Source organism: Lindgomyces ingoldianus (assembly GCF_010093535.1).
Source record: "Lindgomyces ingoldianus strain ATCC 200398 unplaced genomic scaffold BDR25scaffold_48, whole genome shotgun sequence".
Taxonomy (NCBI): Eukaryota; Fungi; Ascomycota; class Dothideomycetes; order Pleosporales; family Lindgomycetaceae; genus Lindgomyces; species Lindgomyces ingoldianus.
Genome location: NW_022985209.1, coordinates 63774 through 82354, shown reverse-complemented (window position 1 = coordinate 82354; position 18581 = coordinate 63774). Strand labels below are relative to the sequence as shown.

The 18581-nt window shown below is 33.4% G+C and overlaps 1 protein-coding gene across 1 annotated transcript; it reads right to left on the bottom strand.

The window, feature by feature from the left end:
- Nucleotides 1–753: 753 nt before the first annotated feature.
- Nucleotides 754–4102, bottom strand: BDR25DRAFT_361884 (uncharacterized protein; the record flags this gene model as incomplete). The annotated part of the gene is made up of 12 exons (XM_033696504.1): nucleotides 754–836; nucleotides 883–914; nucleotides 984–1117; nucleotides 1155–1451; nucleotides 1534–1553; nucleotides 1661–1856; nucleotides 1887–2594; nucleotides 2725–2821; nucleotides 2880–3051; nucleotides 3118–3525; nucleotides 3578–4054; nucleotides 4084–4102. The coding sequence occupies 12 exons, from the start codon at nucleotides 4100–4102 to the stop codon at nucleotides 754–756; spliced, it is 2643 nt and encodes an 880-aa protein (XP_033540986.1).
- Nucleotides 4103–18581: the final 14479 nt, after the last annotated feature.

Genomic DNA, 18581 nt, shown 5'->3' with positions numbered 1-18581 from the left:
CCTATTCTAGTTAAATTTATATGTAAATACCTACTTTAGTAAAGGCAGCTTAGATGTTACTTTAGTTTATATAATATTTTTCTAAGCGCCTTTTTAAGTAGGGTAGCTATTTTTTTTTATGCTATAATCTTAAAAAAATCTTTATATAAGTGCTTATATAAATTTTTTTATTTTAAGAGTTTTTTTAGAAGCTTATAAGCTCTTAGTTAAGGCTACCTAAAAAAAAGCAGCTATAGAAAACACTATATAGAGTGTTTTAAGCGCTCTGTTATTGTAAGTAATAAATGCTTTAAAAAAGTTTATTTAAAAGTGCTCTAAATTAACTAGAGTAATGCGTCTACTACTTTCTTTTAAGAGCGTTGTATATATACCTCTGCTTCCTGCACTCTTAGGCTTACCTAGGTTGCTTACTTTTACAAAGACCCTACTAAACTACCTTTTTTATACTAATGCATTCCTAATAACACTACTTAGACGTGCTAAAAGAATGTTAGATATAGCTTACACTCTAAGTGTTTACATAAGACATAACACTCTTAAAGTAATATGCTACAGCTATGTATCTAGTTCTGTAAAAGATAATAAATAGCTAATATACTAGATAGTCTTTATAAGTTAATTTTATAGCTAACTTATAAAAGATAAGTAATAATAAAGAGTAGGTAATTATTAAGAACATACTTAAGCTATATGCGCAAGGATTTTCCCCTTAGAAGGCGTTAATACAATTGGCAAGCAGCATTTTACTTATTTTTACGGCCCTTCAAGAGAGGCGGCTTTAACTAAAAGGAATATTCTCGCAGGATGGAGAGGAAGCGGGTTATTCCTGTTCAACCCTGACAGAGTTCTTGTTGATATACTAAAACTACCTACCTAGCAAACCATTTTGAAAGCTAACGAAGTAATAGCGGGCACTTGCTGGCACTACACAGAATTACTAACGCCTGTTACACTAGTATCAGGAGAGGCTTTGAAGTCGCTACTTGATATGATTAAGCACGTTCCTAAAGATGAAGCGAGCAACCAGCGCAAAGAGCGGCTCTAACAAAGTTGTCAAATGCTGCTCAGATGTTTCTTGCCAAAAAAGCGCTCCTTTATGATTAAAACAGATTCTTAACTGAAATGAACGATGAAGACAAAGCCCGTCGATCGACCAAGTCAGCAATACTTGGGAAGGCGAAGGTGATGACATAGGAGGACCTTGAGAAAGCACGAGCAGAGCATGTAGTGAAGGAGGCTGCAAAGGCGGAGAAAACGGCCAAGAAAACGGCTAGGGAGGCTAAGAAAATTGTGAAGGCTAACCCAGAAGCAGAGGATGCTGCTACGGGAGGGGGAAAGCGGGTCCAGAAGCGGACGACTGCTACGGTAAGGACGGATCTCTCAGAGCCCAGGGCCAAGGTTGCGCGGATAAAGGATAGATAGGTTGAGACGAATGAGATTATTACAGAACCCTAGAGAGCCCTAGTAGTGCGTATGTGGTAGTAGAACGTATTTCTTATTTTGGCGTATGTTGCCTACTATATATTTAATCACCTTCTGATATTGTAACGTTACTTATCAAGTTTCCGACAGTGAGGTTATAGTTACTTAGGTTTGGACAAGGGCGCTGACGAGAATTTAAGATATAATTTTGCTATTACGACCTATCTCGCGCCTGAACCTATTCCTAGCCTGCGGAATATACGCTTAAGAGACCACGACTTCGTCGCTTTGATCTCTGTAAACTCAGCCTGGTTTTCATTGAGCTTAGCAGAAACAACTTGCAACCCCTGAAGTCGATCCTCAAGCTTCTCGCACCATTTTGAAGAAGGCCCTTGGACAACTGTGTATCCAGCCAACGCCCGACTATACATTTCCTATGCCGCGTCTATACGACTTGTCCGCACATAGAGGTCACCGAAGGAGAACATTGTGTTCAACGCTGGCAAATACGACAGCAGCAGCTCGGGCCTAATAGCCTCCGCGTAGCCTTGCAGCGCCCGATCGTACATGGCCTCCGCCTCCGCCAGCCTGCCTTGGTTCTTGTAGAGGTTGCCTAGGTTGTTGACCGTATCGAGTGTCGATGTGTGCTTCGGTCCGAGTGCCTCCTCTTTGCCTTGCAGCGCCCGATCGTACATGGCCTCCGCCTCCGCCAGCTTGCCTTGGTTCCAATAGAGCATACCCAGGTTGTGTAGCGCCCATTCAGTCCCCTCGATGCCTAGGTTGCCGTTCCTAATAAAATGTTGATGCCTCGCAGCATGTTGAAGGAGCCGCCGCTGCAGGAGCCACCACTTGTCTACATCCGTGTCAGGAACTTCAGATGCCACACAAGTCAGAGCTAGCCGCGCTAGACCATCGTCCCATTTGCCGTTCAAAACAGATATTGCCCATGAGTGCACACAACTATGCACACCATACCCCGCGGATCCAGACAGCTGTCCAAGTAAAGGCTCTGGATGAGCTAGACCGTACTCGCAGAGCAGTTGAACTGCCTTGTTGAAACTTAATTCATCCTTAGTAAGCTTCTGTATCCACTTATTGTCTATAGAGCATGCATGTTGAAGAAGTCTAAACCACACGTCTTGCTTGTTGAAATAGGCCCACAGCTTAAGCAACTTGGCTGATGCTGCGTTCTAATTTTGTATCTAATTATAGGTTACCTGCTATGTTGTGTATAGTGACCGGTCTTTATAGGAGCTTAGCTTTAGAGTTGTCATCTGGAGTTTTGATCATGATGTCTCATACAGCTGGAGATACTCTGCGAAGCTCGTGGTCACGTGCTCTAGGTAAACCCCAGCCGTGGAGAGAGCGAGAGGCAGGCCATCGAGTTTCGAGACGAGCACTTTTGCATCAGGATCTACCTTGCCAGCTCTTACTAACTCATTTGATACCCATATCACACACCGCTTTCAATGCCTACCCTTCTAGACATGTTTGCCAAGATCTTAAGCCCGTCCTTGAGGCCTGTCAGCTTCTGAACGTGGAGACGCCGACCTTGGGTAACTCGCGCTGAACGCGTTGTGATGATAATCGAGCCGTGATCACACTCCGGCAGGTATTGACGTACATCCACTGTCGAACGGTCGGAATGATTGGAAATTCGAGGGTTGTCGTAATTGTCATAGATCATTAGCTAACGTGTATTTCCCTGGAGATCGAGCCAGGCTTTGACTCCATTGACCACTAGATCGAGCTCGCCTTCTACGTCTACACCACTAAGCACTCTAGTTGAGGGGTAGTACTTTAGGACTTGCTGAGCGATGCCGCGAAAGCTGAGCTGGAGAGAGTCTTCATCATTCGCATTTAGCCAGAATATCGCTGTGTGCTTCTCCTTGTGCCGTCTGACGTATTCAATTGCCAGCTGAGTCTTTCCAATTCCTCCTAGCCCATGAAGGACGACTGCCGCTCGGCTGTTGTGACCATGAAGCAGCTCATACATCTTCAACAGCTCCTGCTCTCTAGCCACAAATTGTGTAGCCACAAATTGTGCAGCTTCAGGAAATGATCTAAGGTTGAGTTTGACGGCAAATTGTTCAAAGTCGACACCTGTGCTGGTCAGGGTTATCGCTCCTGTCAGCACATCTAGGCAGAATCTTACCCTTGTACAACTTGTGGATCTCTTCCTCTAGTCGCTGGAATGCTTGATCCCTTCTCTCTCTGTAGATTAGCGCCATAGAAACATTGAAGATCCTGATTAAACAGTAGGCTCCATCCTCTTCAATAGTGGTATTGCGGTGCTCGGCCCGGGACCTCCGCTCTTTAATGCTAAAATTCGACAATATATCGCCTTGAAGGGCATTCTTCGCAATTCCAGTAATCTCATGTATCTCAGGCTTAAGCATGGATTTACTTCTAAGTCGCTCGCCTTCTAAGCTGAAGAAGTTAACCAGCCTTGGTGCGATGAGCTCTTGAAGCCACCAGCCTTGGGTAAACCATCGGCTCGTCCTAAAGGCTTCTTTCCATACCTTTTCGCTGTCTGCCCTATCAGGTTTAGAGACATCTGAAAGATAGACGTAGCAGCGCACAGCGTTCTGATACCACCGGAACATGGAGTTAATCGCTGCGCTAAGCTTGACTGAATTCTTCTTATCAATGCAAACTCACCATACACTTGCGACAACATTGACTTTGTTCAACCGCTTACATGACCTGTAATTTTTACTACTTAGCTTATTTTTTAATATTTAAAACTACTTACTACTTATTTCTATAATCTCTGTTGGACTCACATCCTTGTAATTAAACTACTCAGGGTCGGGGGCCCGAAAATGGAACCCCCCCCCCCCACCCCCCCCTTCCCTCGCATTCTTTCTTCTTATCTATACCAGAGAACTAAAAATAAATCATTAGTAATAGATAAATATACCTCCTTACTATAGCTATAAAATAACTATCTTCTTACTTAACTAATCCTTAATATTCTTAGTACTTCTTTTAAATTATTATAACTATAGATACCTATCTTAAAAGCCTTATTTCTTTAAAATAACTATCTAATATAAGACTCCTTAAATTGTAAACTAATAAAAAGTTAATAAAAGAAAATCTTATAAAAATTTAAAAATACTTAGTTATATTAATTAAAGAAAATATTCTTATGAAAGATAAAAGTAAAACCTATTATTAATAGCTTATAAGAATTTAAAATAAGTAAGTAAAATTAGAATTTAGAAAGTTATTAGAAACTAATAAAAGATTTAAAATTCTTTAATATATATAAAATAAATCTAAATATTATTTAATATAAGCTTTATTTTTAAAATTCTATAATAACTATATAAATGTCACAACCAAGCTCTACACCACTCGATGAGTATGCTATCTTGCAAAAGGATACAGTAAACCAGTGGTCGTTCTGTGTATAGAATAGCATATATACCCTTACAATAAAGTAAGATCTATTTATTAATATAAGGATACTATAGATAAAAAGGTATAAAATACTAAGAAGGTAATAATATATTACATTAATATATAAGACGAATCCTTAAGGAATCTTAAGAATCGGATACTAGAGCTATATACAGCCTAGCACGTAACTGTAGGTGGGCTAGTAGGACTCTAGTAGAGTTCTAGTAAAATAAACGTAACAATTATAAATAAATTTTATGTAAAGCTATTACCCTAGTTAATACTTTTAATTAAACTAACTATTAATTTTAGTTAATATATAATAACCTATATATATATAATTATTATAGTGTAATTTATTTCTAATAATAGTAAGGCTTGAGGCTATACAGAGTCTTGTGTTATAATCCTTGCTTTGTGGAAGCACTTGGGTTAATGTTATTCCTTGGGTGATAGGACAGGAGGTAGGGGCCGACGGTAGGGTGTACAGTCCTACGTAATGGCTAATGGGCTAACAGGGTTTAGGAGGGTGACTAGATTGTGGTTTGTCCCTATAGCGGCAGTATAGTAGCTAGGTTAAACAGTCCTGTTCGACAGAATTAGAGGTATATATGTTGCAAGATATATAAATAGTATTACAGCTCTTTGTAAAGCTAGAATGCTACTTAGTCTATGTAATAAATAAACTAAACGTTAAATACGCTTTCTTAAAAGTTGTTTAAGGTTAAAACTATATACATGTCTAGAGGTGCTAAGAACAAGTTGTGTAAGTTTAATAAGCTTATAGTAACAGGCTTACTAAGCTTGCTAATTTATAGCCTACCTTCCTATCAGATAATGCATTCTCTTATAACTGTGGGCAGCTGCGTTGCTTCTGCATCTTCTAATTAGATTGTACACAAGCCCTGTTCTAACCTAGCTAGATTATAGAGCACTATTAGTGGGGTTATGTTAGTCTAACGATAGACTGTAACCCGCTGCCCCTTCTCTCTAGCAGCGTTTTTGCCGCTCTGCTTACACAACTGTGTTAGTAAGAGTTTGTTTATAAAGTAGGCGCTTATCTACTAAAAGGCGTTTGTTGTAAGGCCGGATGTCCCAGAACGGGCCAGTATGGCCTCACCTGACCTGTTTGGAGGTCGTATGACCTGTGCTTTGTATATAAGCATGAATCCTAACAAGCGAAGCTTGGCAGCAATCTGTCTCTCTTACAATACACTCCTATCTTTCTTTAAAAGCGTGCTCTTAGTGCTATCTGTGCTACTTACTATCCTATCTTTACATTTAAATTGCTCTACAAGCTAGCATACTGCTTAAGGGCAACATTTCTATATAATAGTGTTAAAGCAAAACGCTAGAGAAGAATTAAATGCAACTAGCGCTTAAAGACTACTTAAAAAGCTAGCTAAGACTACTACTTTTAGTAATACTTAACTAAAGTTAACACTAACACAGGGAGGAACAGAATAAGAGATAAGTAAAGAAAATAATAAAAATCTTTATAAATTAGGCTTATTAAGCTATCTAAAAGGTGATTAGGGCCTAGAAAGGGTTAGAAGGGCTAGTGCAGGACTAAGCAACGCACAGTCCACCCCTGCGAATTAGGCTTTAGCAGAAGCCTACGCCTAGCTGCAAGAGCAGCAGGAAGCGCAAGAACTAGCTAGGATAATAGAAATTTATTATTAATTTAAAGTAAGTAATATAGACACGCTTAATAAGTTGCTAACTAAGGTATTAAATATTATTATACTAAAACTTACTTAAGCCTAAGTAAACCTACTGCGTCCTAAACTACTACACTAATATAAAAAGAAGAACAAGGCAGACTACAACTAGTAGTGTAGGGATAATAAAGACTATTACTAAAAAAGTCTATTAAGCTTTGCTTAAAAATTATAAAAGATCTCTTTTAGCTTATAATATATTAATAAGACACTATAATTACTATAAAAGACACAGTACACTTATTTAAAGCTTATTAACTTATTATAGTTACTAACATAGCAAGATCTTAAAAACAAGATGCTTAATATATTAAGTACTCTAGCAGAATAAAAAAGGGTAGCTTATAACACTATAAAAAACTATAAATAATAACTTAATTAGTTTCTAACTAAACTTCTAGCCTACCTTAAGCTATTATAGACTAAAGTTAATAAAAAAAGCCTAGATAGAATAATAGTAGACTTTAGTAGCACACTATCTAACAAGATTAAGCGTAATCTAACATATATCCTATAAAGTAAGCAAGAGACGCTAGCTTAGGTAAAAAAGTAAAGTAACATATCCTACTACTGCCTGCAGAAGGGAAAAGAGCTAAAGTTAAAAAAAAAAAAAACATAAAAGTGTTCTACTTTACCTTTAGCTAATAAAGACCTAAAGAAGCCTAAAAAAAAATAAAAAAAGCCTTTAAGCTAAAAAAAAGCTAAAAAAAAGTAAAAATTTAATAAAATAAAAGTTACTTACTAGAATTATAAGCAGCTAGGTTATATTTCCCTAGATTGTCTTATAAAGGATAAAAATAAAAATAAGTCTAACAAGAATAAGTAGAAAAAAAAAGAGTAAGGCTAAAAAAACTAAGCTTCTTCCTCTTAGCCTATATTACCTTAAAAAGTAATAAAAAGGAGCTTAAAAACTTTTAAGACTTATTATACCTAAAAAAGTTAACTTTATTATTAGTAATAGTAAGCATAGAGTTATTAGAAGACTTTTAAGCTGTAGTAAATAAAAAAGCTTAATTAAACATCCTGTCTACTATAATAGCTAAGAAGCAGGATCTTAAGATTAAGCCCCTACTAGGTGTCTTTCTAAAGGCACCTAATAAATTAGACTTTGCTGTCTACAGCTTTATAGTTATAAACATAAAGATTATAAACTTCTAAGAAAAAGTTTAGACTTATAAAGTGCTATTTATAGTAATAGACTTAAAGGGACCCTTAATATATTTAAGTTTACTTTAAGTTAATTAGTTTAATCTAAAGCTAAACTTTTATATAAGACATATATTATTTAGGGGCGTAAAGAACTATAGTGTGCTAAAGTACGCTAAGGTAGCCTTAGAAGACGCAGTAGAGTTTAAGCAAACTATATAAAGTTCTAATATAAATGTCTACATCTGCAGTGTACTGTCTAATAACACTAAAGATTCTTTAGGACCTGTAGAGCTTAAGTTAAGACTAGAGTATAAAAAATATGCAGACATAGTTAAGTCTAATAAAATGTTAGAAGTACTACTACATAGCCTGCAGGATCTAGCTATTAAGCTAGAGGAAAAGATAAAGCTTCTTTACTAACTACTATATAACTTATTAGAGTATAAGTTACAGCATTTTTATAAATATATTAGTAATTATCTGCAGAGAGAGTAAATTTAGAGATCTAAGTTTTCTATAAAAGCTCTAATCTTATTTATAAAAAAAGAAAATAAAGAGTTAAAGCTTTATATATATTATAAAAGCTTAAACTAAATTATAATAAAAAATTATTACTTACTACTACTTATCTTAGAATCTTTTAAGAAACTTAGAAAAGCAAAGTAGTATATAAAGCTAGATATCTATAATGCGTACTATATATTATGTATTTGTAAAGAAGATAAGTAGAAGATAGTATTCTAGACTTAATATAGTTATTTTAAGTACTAAGTTATGCCTTTTAGTTTTACTAATGCTCTTACAGCTTTCTAGGCTTATATTAACTAGGCCTTAGCAGGGTTAGTTAATGTAACGTGTATTATGTACCTTAACAATATTCTAGTCTATTCTAACATAAAAAAGGAACAAGTTGTTTATATTAAGAAAGTGCTATAAAAATTATATAAAGTAAAGCTTTTTTTAAAAATTAGTAAGTGTAAATTTTACACATAAAAGACTAAGTACTTAAGGTACATAGTTTACCTAGAAGAAGTTAAAGTTAACCTTTTAAAAATTAAGATAATCTAAAAGTAGCTAATGCTAAAGACTATTTAAAATATTTATGTTTTTATAGAGTTTATAAACTACTATAAGTAGTTTATTGCTAACTTCTCTCTAATTACCCTACCTTTTACTAAGCTAACCTAAAAGGGCCTAGACGCAGCAAAGAGTAGTTAAAAGTAAAAGTAAGAAAAAAGTTAAAAGCTTAATATTAGTTCTAAGAGTAAAGTAGCCTTTTAAAAGCTTTAAAACTTATTCTTTAAAGTTCTTATATTAGCTTATTTTAATGCTAATAGGAAAACTAAAGTAAAAGTTAACACCTTAAAGAGTGTAATTTATAGCATTTTAAGCTAATTAGTCTTAGATAAGACTAAAAAGGCTTAATAAAGGCTAATTAGCTTTTTCTTAAAAAAGATAAGCAAAGCTAAGTATAATTATAATACTTATAATAAAAAGTTGCTTACTATTAATAAAAGTTTAGCATATTAGTAACATTACCTTTAGAGTCTACTATTTAAACTTTTTACAGACTATAATAATCTTTGCTAGTTTATAAAAACTAAAACCTTAAACTACTAGCAGGTCTAAGCCTATAAAAGGATAACAGAATATAATTTTATTATTACACACTATTTAGGGAAGCTAAACCTAGCAGATAGACCCTTAAGAAGACCTAACTATATTAAAGAGTTATAACAGCCTTCCTAGAAGAGAAATGCAGCATATGTAATAAACATGCGCAACCTTTTAAATTAATAAGATTATAATAAGGAATTAATAGCTATAGCTATTACACATTCTTAAAATTTTTTAGGCTTAGCTAAGAACTACTTTAAAAGAGAATAAGAGCTAAAACAGCTAGATCCTAAAAAAGCTATAGGCAAAGAACTAAAAAAAGACAATAATAAAGACTTTATGTTAGGTATTAAAGAAGACTATAACAAAACAGACTTATTAAACACTAAAAGTAAAATAAAAAAGAAAGAGAACTTTAATAAAAACACTTATTCTTAAAATAGGCTAAAATAACATGCTATAGCTAATATAGGAAAAAAGACCCTAACAACAGACTAAGAGAAGGCAGAAGCGTTCTAGGAGTGCTATAATAGCTTATTAGTAGGCCACTTTAGTGTAAAAAAGACGCTTAAAAAGATTATATGTTAATATAATTAAAAAGGGCTTAGAAAGGATGTAAAGGTGTACTATAATAATTACCTAAAGTGCAGATAATTAGTAGCTTTATAACACTGCCTATATAAGCTTCTTCACCCTTTGCCACTGCCTAATAGGCCTTAGTAGGATGTTATAATAGATTTTATAACACAGCTGCCCCTTTATAAATACTTAGGGTTAGTATATAATGCAATCCTTGTAATAGTAGACTGTCTTACTAAGATAGCTTACTACATGCTAGCTAGAGCTAATTAGGAGGCTTTAGACCTAGTAAAAGTTTAGTTAAAAAAAGTTATTTACCTTTATAAAGTTTTAAAAAACATTGTTTTTAATTAAAAGCTAATAATAAACTTAAAGTACTAAAATAGTTTTTATTACTATTTTAGCATGTAAAGGATTCTCTTGTTAGCCTACTATCCTAAGACTAATAGGCAGACTAAAAGACAAAACTAAACTCTAGAATAGTACTTTAGATGTTACTATTACCTAGAATAAGATAATTAGGTAATGTAGTTGCTAATAGCAGAGTTTATGTATAATAATAGCGTACATATAACTATAGAAGTTACTCTTTTCTAAGCATACTACAGAGCAAACCTAAAAGGGCTAGATTAGCCTAGAGAACCCCTAGGTTAGGGGGAATTGCACATAGTAAACAGAGTTGCCGCAAAAGCACTTGCTCTACAGTTAGAATGCTGCTAGAAAATTATTGCTGCAAATGCGTATTAAAAGAAGTATGTAGATAAATAATAAAAGCATATATAGCTGTAAGTAGAAGATAAGGTATTAGTTTCTAATAAACACATAAAATTAATAAGGCTAAAAAAGAAGTTAGACTAGAAGTTTTTAGAACTAAGAAAAGTTATAGCCTAGATTAGTATAAAGGTGTATAAAGTAGACTTACCTAATCTAGGAGAAGTTTATCTAGTATTCTATGTCTTACTTTTAGAGCTATATACCTAGAAAGGGCGTCTTAAGTTATAATTAGAACTAATTATAGACACTCTACACGCTATAAAAGATAATGTGTACTATGTAGAGAAAATACTTAACTAAAGACAGAATTTAGTTAGAGTATAAAAATATCTTATAAAATAAAAAAGTTATTTATTTAAAAAAAACTTATAAAAACTTAGACCTAACATTAGCTTAAACACATTAAAAGTGTTTTAAAAAAGCAGAAAAATATATAGTAAAAGATTAAATTATGCTAGTTTAGGTTAAACTTCTTAAAAAAAAGAAAGTAACTTAATAGATTAAGTATAGCTACTTTTACCTTATTTTTTTTTTACTTAAGGTTTTTTTAACAAGAGGTGTTTAATAGCGCTATAAAAATAGAAAAATAATATAGCCTATTTAAACCTAAGATTTCTTAGTTAGACTAAGTAAGGCTGTTCTAGCATAGAATAGCTTGCTAGAGTTAAGAAGAGGGTTATTCTAACCCTAAGAAATTTATTGTGTGGAAGAAATAAACATTCTAGCCTAAAATAACTTATACTAGTAAAAAAAGGGCAGAGTTTAAGTCTAGTAAAACATTCTAGAATTTTTAAAATAAAAGAGCTGTAAAGTAAGTAAGCTAGAAGTAGATTAATCTATTACTACTAAGATAGTTATACTTTAAGTCTAAGAGACATAATGTAAAGGTATTTAACTTTATTAAGAAAAAAAAAGAAGCTTAAGCTAAAGAACTTAAAACTACACTATACTATGCATTTTTAACTATTTTTACTATAGGATGCGCTAGATCACACTAGATTGTGCCATTGGGGCCCTAGATTAGACATTAAGGTCCTCTGTAGGTGAATTTACAACAGCAGAATAACTATTAGGATGTTTCTTATTATACCTAGTTAGCTACCTTTTTTTAGCTAAGGTTTAATCCTAACTAGCCTTATTTTTAATATTATTAGCCTTATTATGCTTTTTAGAGACGCAGCAGATTACATTAGCAGCTTTAGCAGTATTAACATAATAATGTTGCTTAGCTTTAGTAATATAGACACCTTTAACACTATATTTCTTTTATTATGCTAGTTAGCGCTAGAATAGTTAAGAATAGCACACACTTACTTTTTTAGATAGAGTTATTGCAGCTTTGTTCTTATTAGAGTCCTTTTTAAGCGCCTTATGCTTTTTCTTCTCTTTCTTAGTAATATTAGCTTTAGAGTGGGCGCGCTTTTTAAAAACAACCCTAGTCTTAGTAATTTTACCTATAATGCCACTGTGCGTGTACAGATAGTTGTTGTACAGAATTTTGTTTTTACTATAAACTATTAAAAGCTAGAATAGGGCTAATTAAGCTAGATTATGCTGTAACAGGAAGACTTACGCCTAAAGGAACTAAATAATAGTGTTTACTTATAACATAACTGTTGTGTTAGCCTGCGCTAACTAAGTAGGGTTAAGTAGATTAATAGAGGCTAAAATGTTAAACATAGTGTCTTTAAAAGCCTGTTGTTTAGGTTTAAAGGTAATAGGGAGCTATCTAGGGTTAGCCTAGACAAATTGCGCGTAAATATGCTAAAAAGAGCTAAAATACGCACCTTAAAGCACTTCTTACTAAATTTAAGGTAATAAGCACACTTAGTGTACTTAATTTTCTCTTTTTTTATGCTATAACATAACTTGTTGTCTATAAGTATATAACAGCTACTACTTTTATCTATAATGCCCTTGTAGGACATTTTGTTAACGCATTAGACGTAAGAGTTGTTAGAGTGTAAGTTTATGTTAGCAGAGGCTAATTAATTTTTCTTAAGAGAAACTATAGCTAGATTGCAATAGAGTAGGCTGCAGAGGTCTATTTTAGGGTTGTTAAGTAAAGTTAAGCATAAGGGAAAGAGCTAAGAGCAGATTAGGCAACAGGCAGGCGCGAGTGAGGTAGGATGGGACTATTAAAGCTTGTTAGCACCCCTTTGCGCTAGATTGCGCTAGAGTAGCTTAGAATGTACTTACCTTAAAAGGTTTAGAATCTTCTAAATTCTAACCTGTAGAGAGGGCGGGGGTGTAAAGGAGATAGACTTCTGGGACAGTTAGACCCTATATATACTGTCCTAACCGCTACTCTACTAGCGTGAGATATACTGCTACTTCACCTTTACTTTTACTCTGTACTTTTACTTTACCTTTACTTAATAACTTTAGGTTATTTTTAAATAAACTTGCATAGAATTAACTAAAATAGGCAGGAGCAAGTTTTTAGGGCATTATGTAACACTTTTTTATGCTACTTAGGCCTATTGTTATCTGTTCTATCCTCTAAGTTGTAGGACTACTATAAGGGGGGATAATGTAAGGCCGGATGTCCTAGAACAGGCTAGTATGGCCTCACCTGACCTGTTTGGAGGTCGTATGACCTGTGCTTCGTATATAAGCATGAATCCTGACAAGCGAAGCTTAGCAGCGATTCGTCTCTCTTACAATACACTCCTATCTTTCTCCGAAAGCGTGCTCTCAGTGCTATCCGTGCTACTTACCATCCCATCTTTACATTTGTAATGTTTATTTTTTTTATACTAAATAGCTTGCTAGTCTTATCTATCCTACTGTCTTTATGTTACCCTTTATTTTAATTCTTTTTATTAGACAAAGATAAAACTCTATAAGACTTACTAATTATTAGAGTTATCTTATGTACTAACTTTATCCTTAGGCAAGTGCGTAGAGTGTGTAAAGAAAAATAATAAGTGTAATGCTTTTGTTTCTAACACTACATAAAACTAGTTAAAGAAGGAGAGAGAAAAACTTTTATAATTTACTAAAGCTGCAAAAGCTTATAAGTAAAAGCTGAATAAAAAGTAAGCTTGTTACTTTTAAAAGTTATTAGAAGTGTCAGATACGCGCACCTACTGTCAAGACAGGAGGAACGCTTGACGAAAGCTGCTACATAGTACGAGCAATAAGCTCGAACAGTATGTTGCTGCAAATTGCAGCATTTTGCAGCATGTTGCAGCAGTTTGCAGCAAATTGCAGCAAATTGCAGCATTTTGCAAGCTGGTCGCGCATAGGGCAAGTGCGCGAGGGACTCGGAGCGGCAAAACAAAAAGCCGAGCAACACGAGTAGAGCAGAAAAAGGATCGATAAATCAAGACAATCAATCAATCATCCCATACATCACATCCAAACCCATCATTCATCTCAGGAAGCCTAGAAACAGTGCTTCAATCTGACAAGAAGTAAAGGGTAAAGAGTGTTTTAAACAGGATTCTATTTAAAGATTACTAGATCTGTTAGAGGCTTATTATGTAAAGTATTTAAAGGGGGACCTCTTCTTCTTAGACAAGATAGAAGCCTTTAAAGCAGAGGTAGAGAGGTGTTTACCTCTTTAGCTTTCTTTAATAAGGACTTGTCTATAAAGGCTGCTACTATCTAATAATAATATAGCTACTTTTTTTAAAATAGATGCTTTGTTGCCGAGCTAGTTTCTTTTAAAAGAGCCTAAAGGTACTCTTGTACTAACTACTGCGTGTTCTTTAGATTTTTAGCTAGTTTTTAAGTGTTCTTACTAGTAAACTATCTTTTCTATTTTACTAAAAACTTTTTTTTGTTTCTTTAATTATTAATAATTTATTTTACTTTATATTCTATTTCTGTTTCTTTTTATTTTAATGTAGACAGAGAAATTTCCTAAAGTGCTTTTTCTAACCTAGAAATGTAGAACTTTAGGTGTATTTTTATATAAAAAGGAAGCTTTAGTTTATAGTTATCTTATTAAGTCTATAGAACTTTATAGGGCTTTATTCTTTTTTCTGCTAGATTCCTAAAGGGTCTAGGTATCTTAAGGTTCTTTGTCTTAAAGTAGACATAGTCTCTAGAACAGATTTCTAGTCTAGGTTGCTGTACCTTGTTTGTATATTGTTCTATTATTTTTTAACTAAATTTAGCTTTAACTGCTAACCTCTTATATATGCTTTATAAGCTTAATAACTAATTAATTAATTTTAGCAGATCTGTAGGCTAGCTTCTATGCAGCGCAAAATAGGGATTATAGCTAAAGTTAGCTTTATATAGTGTTTCTTTTGTTATAGTGGATTCTACTGTGTTAATAGTAAGTTAAGCTATTAGTAGTTATTCTGCCTAGTTATCTTAACTATAGGAAACATATTTTCTTAAGTATTTTTCTACTTTAGTGTTTACTTATTTAGTCTAACTGTCTATTTATAAGTAGTATGCAGTAAATAACTTATGTGTTATGCTAAGGTGTCTTATAGCTACTTTCTAGAAATTACTAGTAAATAACTTATCTTTATTAAAGATAATAATTTTAAGGCATTTATACACTAACACTATATTTTATTTAAGCTTATATATAAATTTTTTAGCTGTAATAGTTTTCTCTAATAGCTAGATATATAAGTACTTTATAGTTTTATTAAAAGCTACTATTATTATATTACATATTCTTTCTATCTTTAGTTCTTTTAACAGGAGAAGTCTGTTACAATCGTTGCTTCGTGGAAGCACTCGGGTCAATGATGTTCCTATGGAGGGATAGGACGGATAGTAGGGGCCAACAGCAGGGTGTACAGTCCTACGTAAAGGCTATTAGGCTTATAGAGGAGGGTAGAGTGACTAGATTGTGGTTTGCCCTATTTACAGCAGTATAGTGGCCAGGTTAAATAGTCCTGTTAGACAGGGTTAGAGGTATATATAGTGTAAGATATACAAATAGTATTAGAGCTCCTTAGAAAGCTAAATGCTACTTAGTTTATATAAAGAATAAACTAAACATTAAACACACCTCCTAAAAGTTGTTTAAGGTAAAGACTATATACATATATAAAAGGTGCTAAGACAAGCTAGGTAAGTTTCTGTAAGTTAGCTACTCTGCTAACTTATCTAACTTACTTTACTTATTAGGACTTGCGTCCTGTTCCCTTACTAGAGGACGCACTTCTCTGCTACTGCAGGTAGTTGCGCAGCTTCTGTGTCCTCTAATTAGTCTATAAACAAGCCCTATTCTAACCTAGTAAGACTGTAGAGTATTACTAGTAGAGTTACGCTAGTCTAACTGTAGACTGTAACACGCTGCCCCTCCTCCCTAGCAGCGTCCTCGCCGCTCTGCTTACACAACTGTGTTAGTAAGGGTTTATTTATAAGGTAGGTGCCTGCCTGCTTAAGGGCATTCTTTATATCCTTCTTTTTTAAACTAAATAGCTTGTTAGTCCTACTTGTCTTATTACTCCTACGCTATTTCTTATTTTAATCTTTTTTATTAGATAAAGATGCAACCCTATAGCGCTTACTAGTTATTAAGGTTGTCCTACGTGTTAACCTTATTATTAAATAAGTGTGTAGAGTGTGTATAGAAAAATAATAGGCGCAACGCTTTTATTTTAAACACTGCCTAAAAGCGCCTAGAGAAGGAGAGAGAGAAGCTTTTTTAATTTGCTAAGGCTTCTTAAGCTTAGAACTGTGTGTTGCTTAATAAGCAGTAGGTTTAAAACTAGAAGTAACTTCTTCTGCAGGAGGAGATTCTAGCAGTAATAGATAGGAAGCGTTCTAAATAAGATTATATTTAAAAGTTACTAGATCTATTAGAGGCTTAGCATGTAAAATACTTAAAGAGGGACTTCTTTTTCTTAGATAAGATAGAGGCTCTTAAAGCTAAAGTAAAGGGCTATTCCCTTCTACAACCTTTATTAGCTAGGACTTGTCTCTAAAAGCTGCTACTATTTAGTAATAACATAGCTATTCTTTTTAATATAAGTGCTTTATTACCTAGCTAGTTTCTTTTAGACAAGCCTAGAGGTACTTTTATACTAATAGCTATGTGTTTCTTAAGTTCTTAGCTAGTTTTTATGTGTTTTTACTAGTAAGCTACTTTTTTTATTTTACTAAAAATTTCTTTTTATTTTTTTAATTACTAATAATGTGTTTAACTTTATACTTAGTTTTACTATTCTTTTATCTTTGCGTAGATAGAGGAATTTCCTTAAGTGCCTTTTTTAGTTTAGAAATATAAAACTATAGGTGTATTTTTATGTGTAGGGGAAGCTTAAGCTTGCAGTTGTCTTATTAAGTTTATAGGACTCTATATAGTCTTATTCTTTTTTCTGCTAGCTTCCTTAAAGGTCTAGATATCTTAAGGTTCTTAGTATTAAAGTACACATAGTCTTCTAGGTGTATCCTTAGTCCTAGTTATTATAATTTGTTTACATATTGTTTTATTATCTCCTAACTATATTTAGCTTTAATTACTAATTTCTAGTGTATGTTTCTTAGATTTAATAACTAGTCTATTAATTTTTAGAGGTCTATAGGCTAGTTTTCTTATAGTGTAAAGTATAAGTTATAACTAAAATTAGCCTTATATTGTGTTTCTTTTGTTATAGCTAATTCTACTGTGTTAATAGCTAGCTGTGCTATAAGAAGCTATTTTGCCTAATTATCTTAAGCGTAAGAAACGTACTTCCTTAGGTATCTTTCTATTTTAGCATTTACTCTCTCTGTTTAGCCATCTGTCTGTAGGTAGTATGCTGTAGATAGTTTGTGCGTTATTCTAAGATGCCTTATTACTGCCTTTTAGAATCTGCTAGTAAATAATTTATCTCTATTAAAAATAATAATTTTAGGGCATCTATGTACTAATATAACATTTTGTTTAAATTTGTAGATAAATTTTTTAGCTGTAATAGTCTTCTCTAACAGCTATATATGCAGGTACTTAGTAGTCTTATTAAGGGTTACTATAATTATGTTACATATTCTCTTAGTTTCTAGTTCCTTAGATAGGGGAAGTCTTATAATAAAGTCTACTATAACTATTGTCTATAGCTGTTTAGAGGCCTTTATTAGTTAAAGATATCTATAGGCCTTATGCCTTTATAAGTTATTTCTGTTGCAGGTGTTACATTCTCTAAGCACCTTAGTGCATAGTTGCTTTATCTTTAGTATTTATTATAGTATAGCAGCCTGTAGTTTCTTCTAGAGGGTGCCTATACCTAGGTGTCTAAACATTAGAGATTTGTGGTATTTATAGACTAGATTCTTTTATCCATACTTATTTACTATAAGCATGCAGAGTTCTTTTATAAGTTAAAGTTTATTATAGAGCTATCTTTTCTTAGTTTTTTAAAAAAAAGTAAACTTCTTAGTTCTTGTCTTTTTTTATTAAAGTAATCTAGTCTTTAGCTAAGGGCGTTAGCCTGCTAATTTTGTGCTCCTAGAACATGCTTAATAACACAGTTAAATTAGGCCAGCTCTAGTGCCTATTTTACATGTATAAGTAAGAGTTTCTTAACAGTTAAAAACATAACTAGGTTAGCATAGTCTATTATAATGTTAAAGGGTTTTGCTATCCTGTGTAGCTCTGTTGCCTGTACTCTTACTGCATTTAATATTGCTTTTAATTCTTTGTTAGGTATGCTGTAGCCTGCTTTAGGTCCTAAGAATTTAGCAGAGTAGTACGCTACTAGGTGCTATTTCCTATACTCCTGTTTTTAGTAAAGTGTGGCTCTACTAGCTCCTAAGGATGCATCTGTGTAGATCTTAGTTTCTAGTTGTAGGTTGTACATCCTTAGTACTAGTTTAGCTGTTATAGCCTGTTTTAGTGTTATAAACACCTTATTTATTTGTAGGGTTTAGACAAATTTTGCTGTTACTTATTCTTTAGTAGTAGCATTTATTAGGGGTATAGCAATCTTTAAGTAGTCCTTAATTATTCTC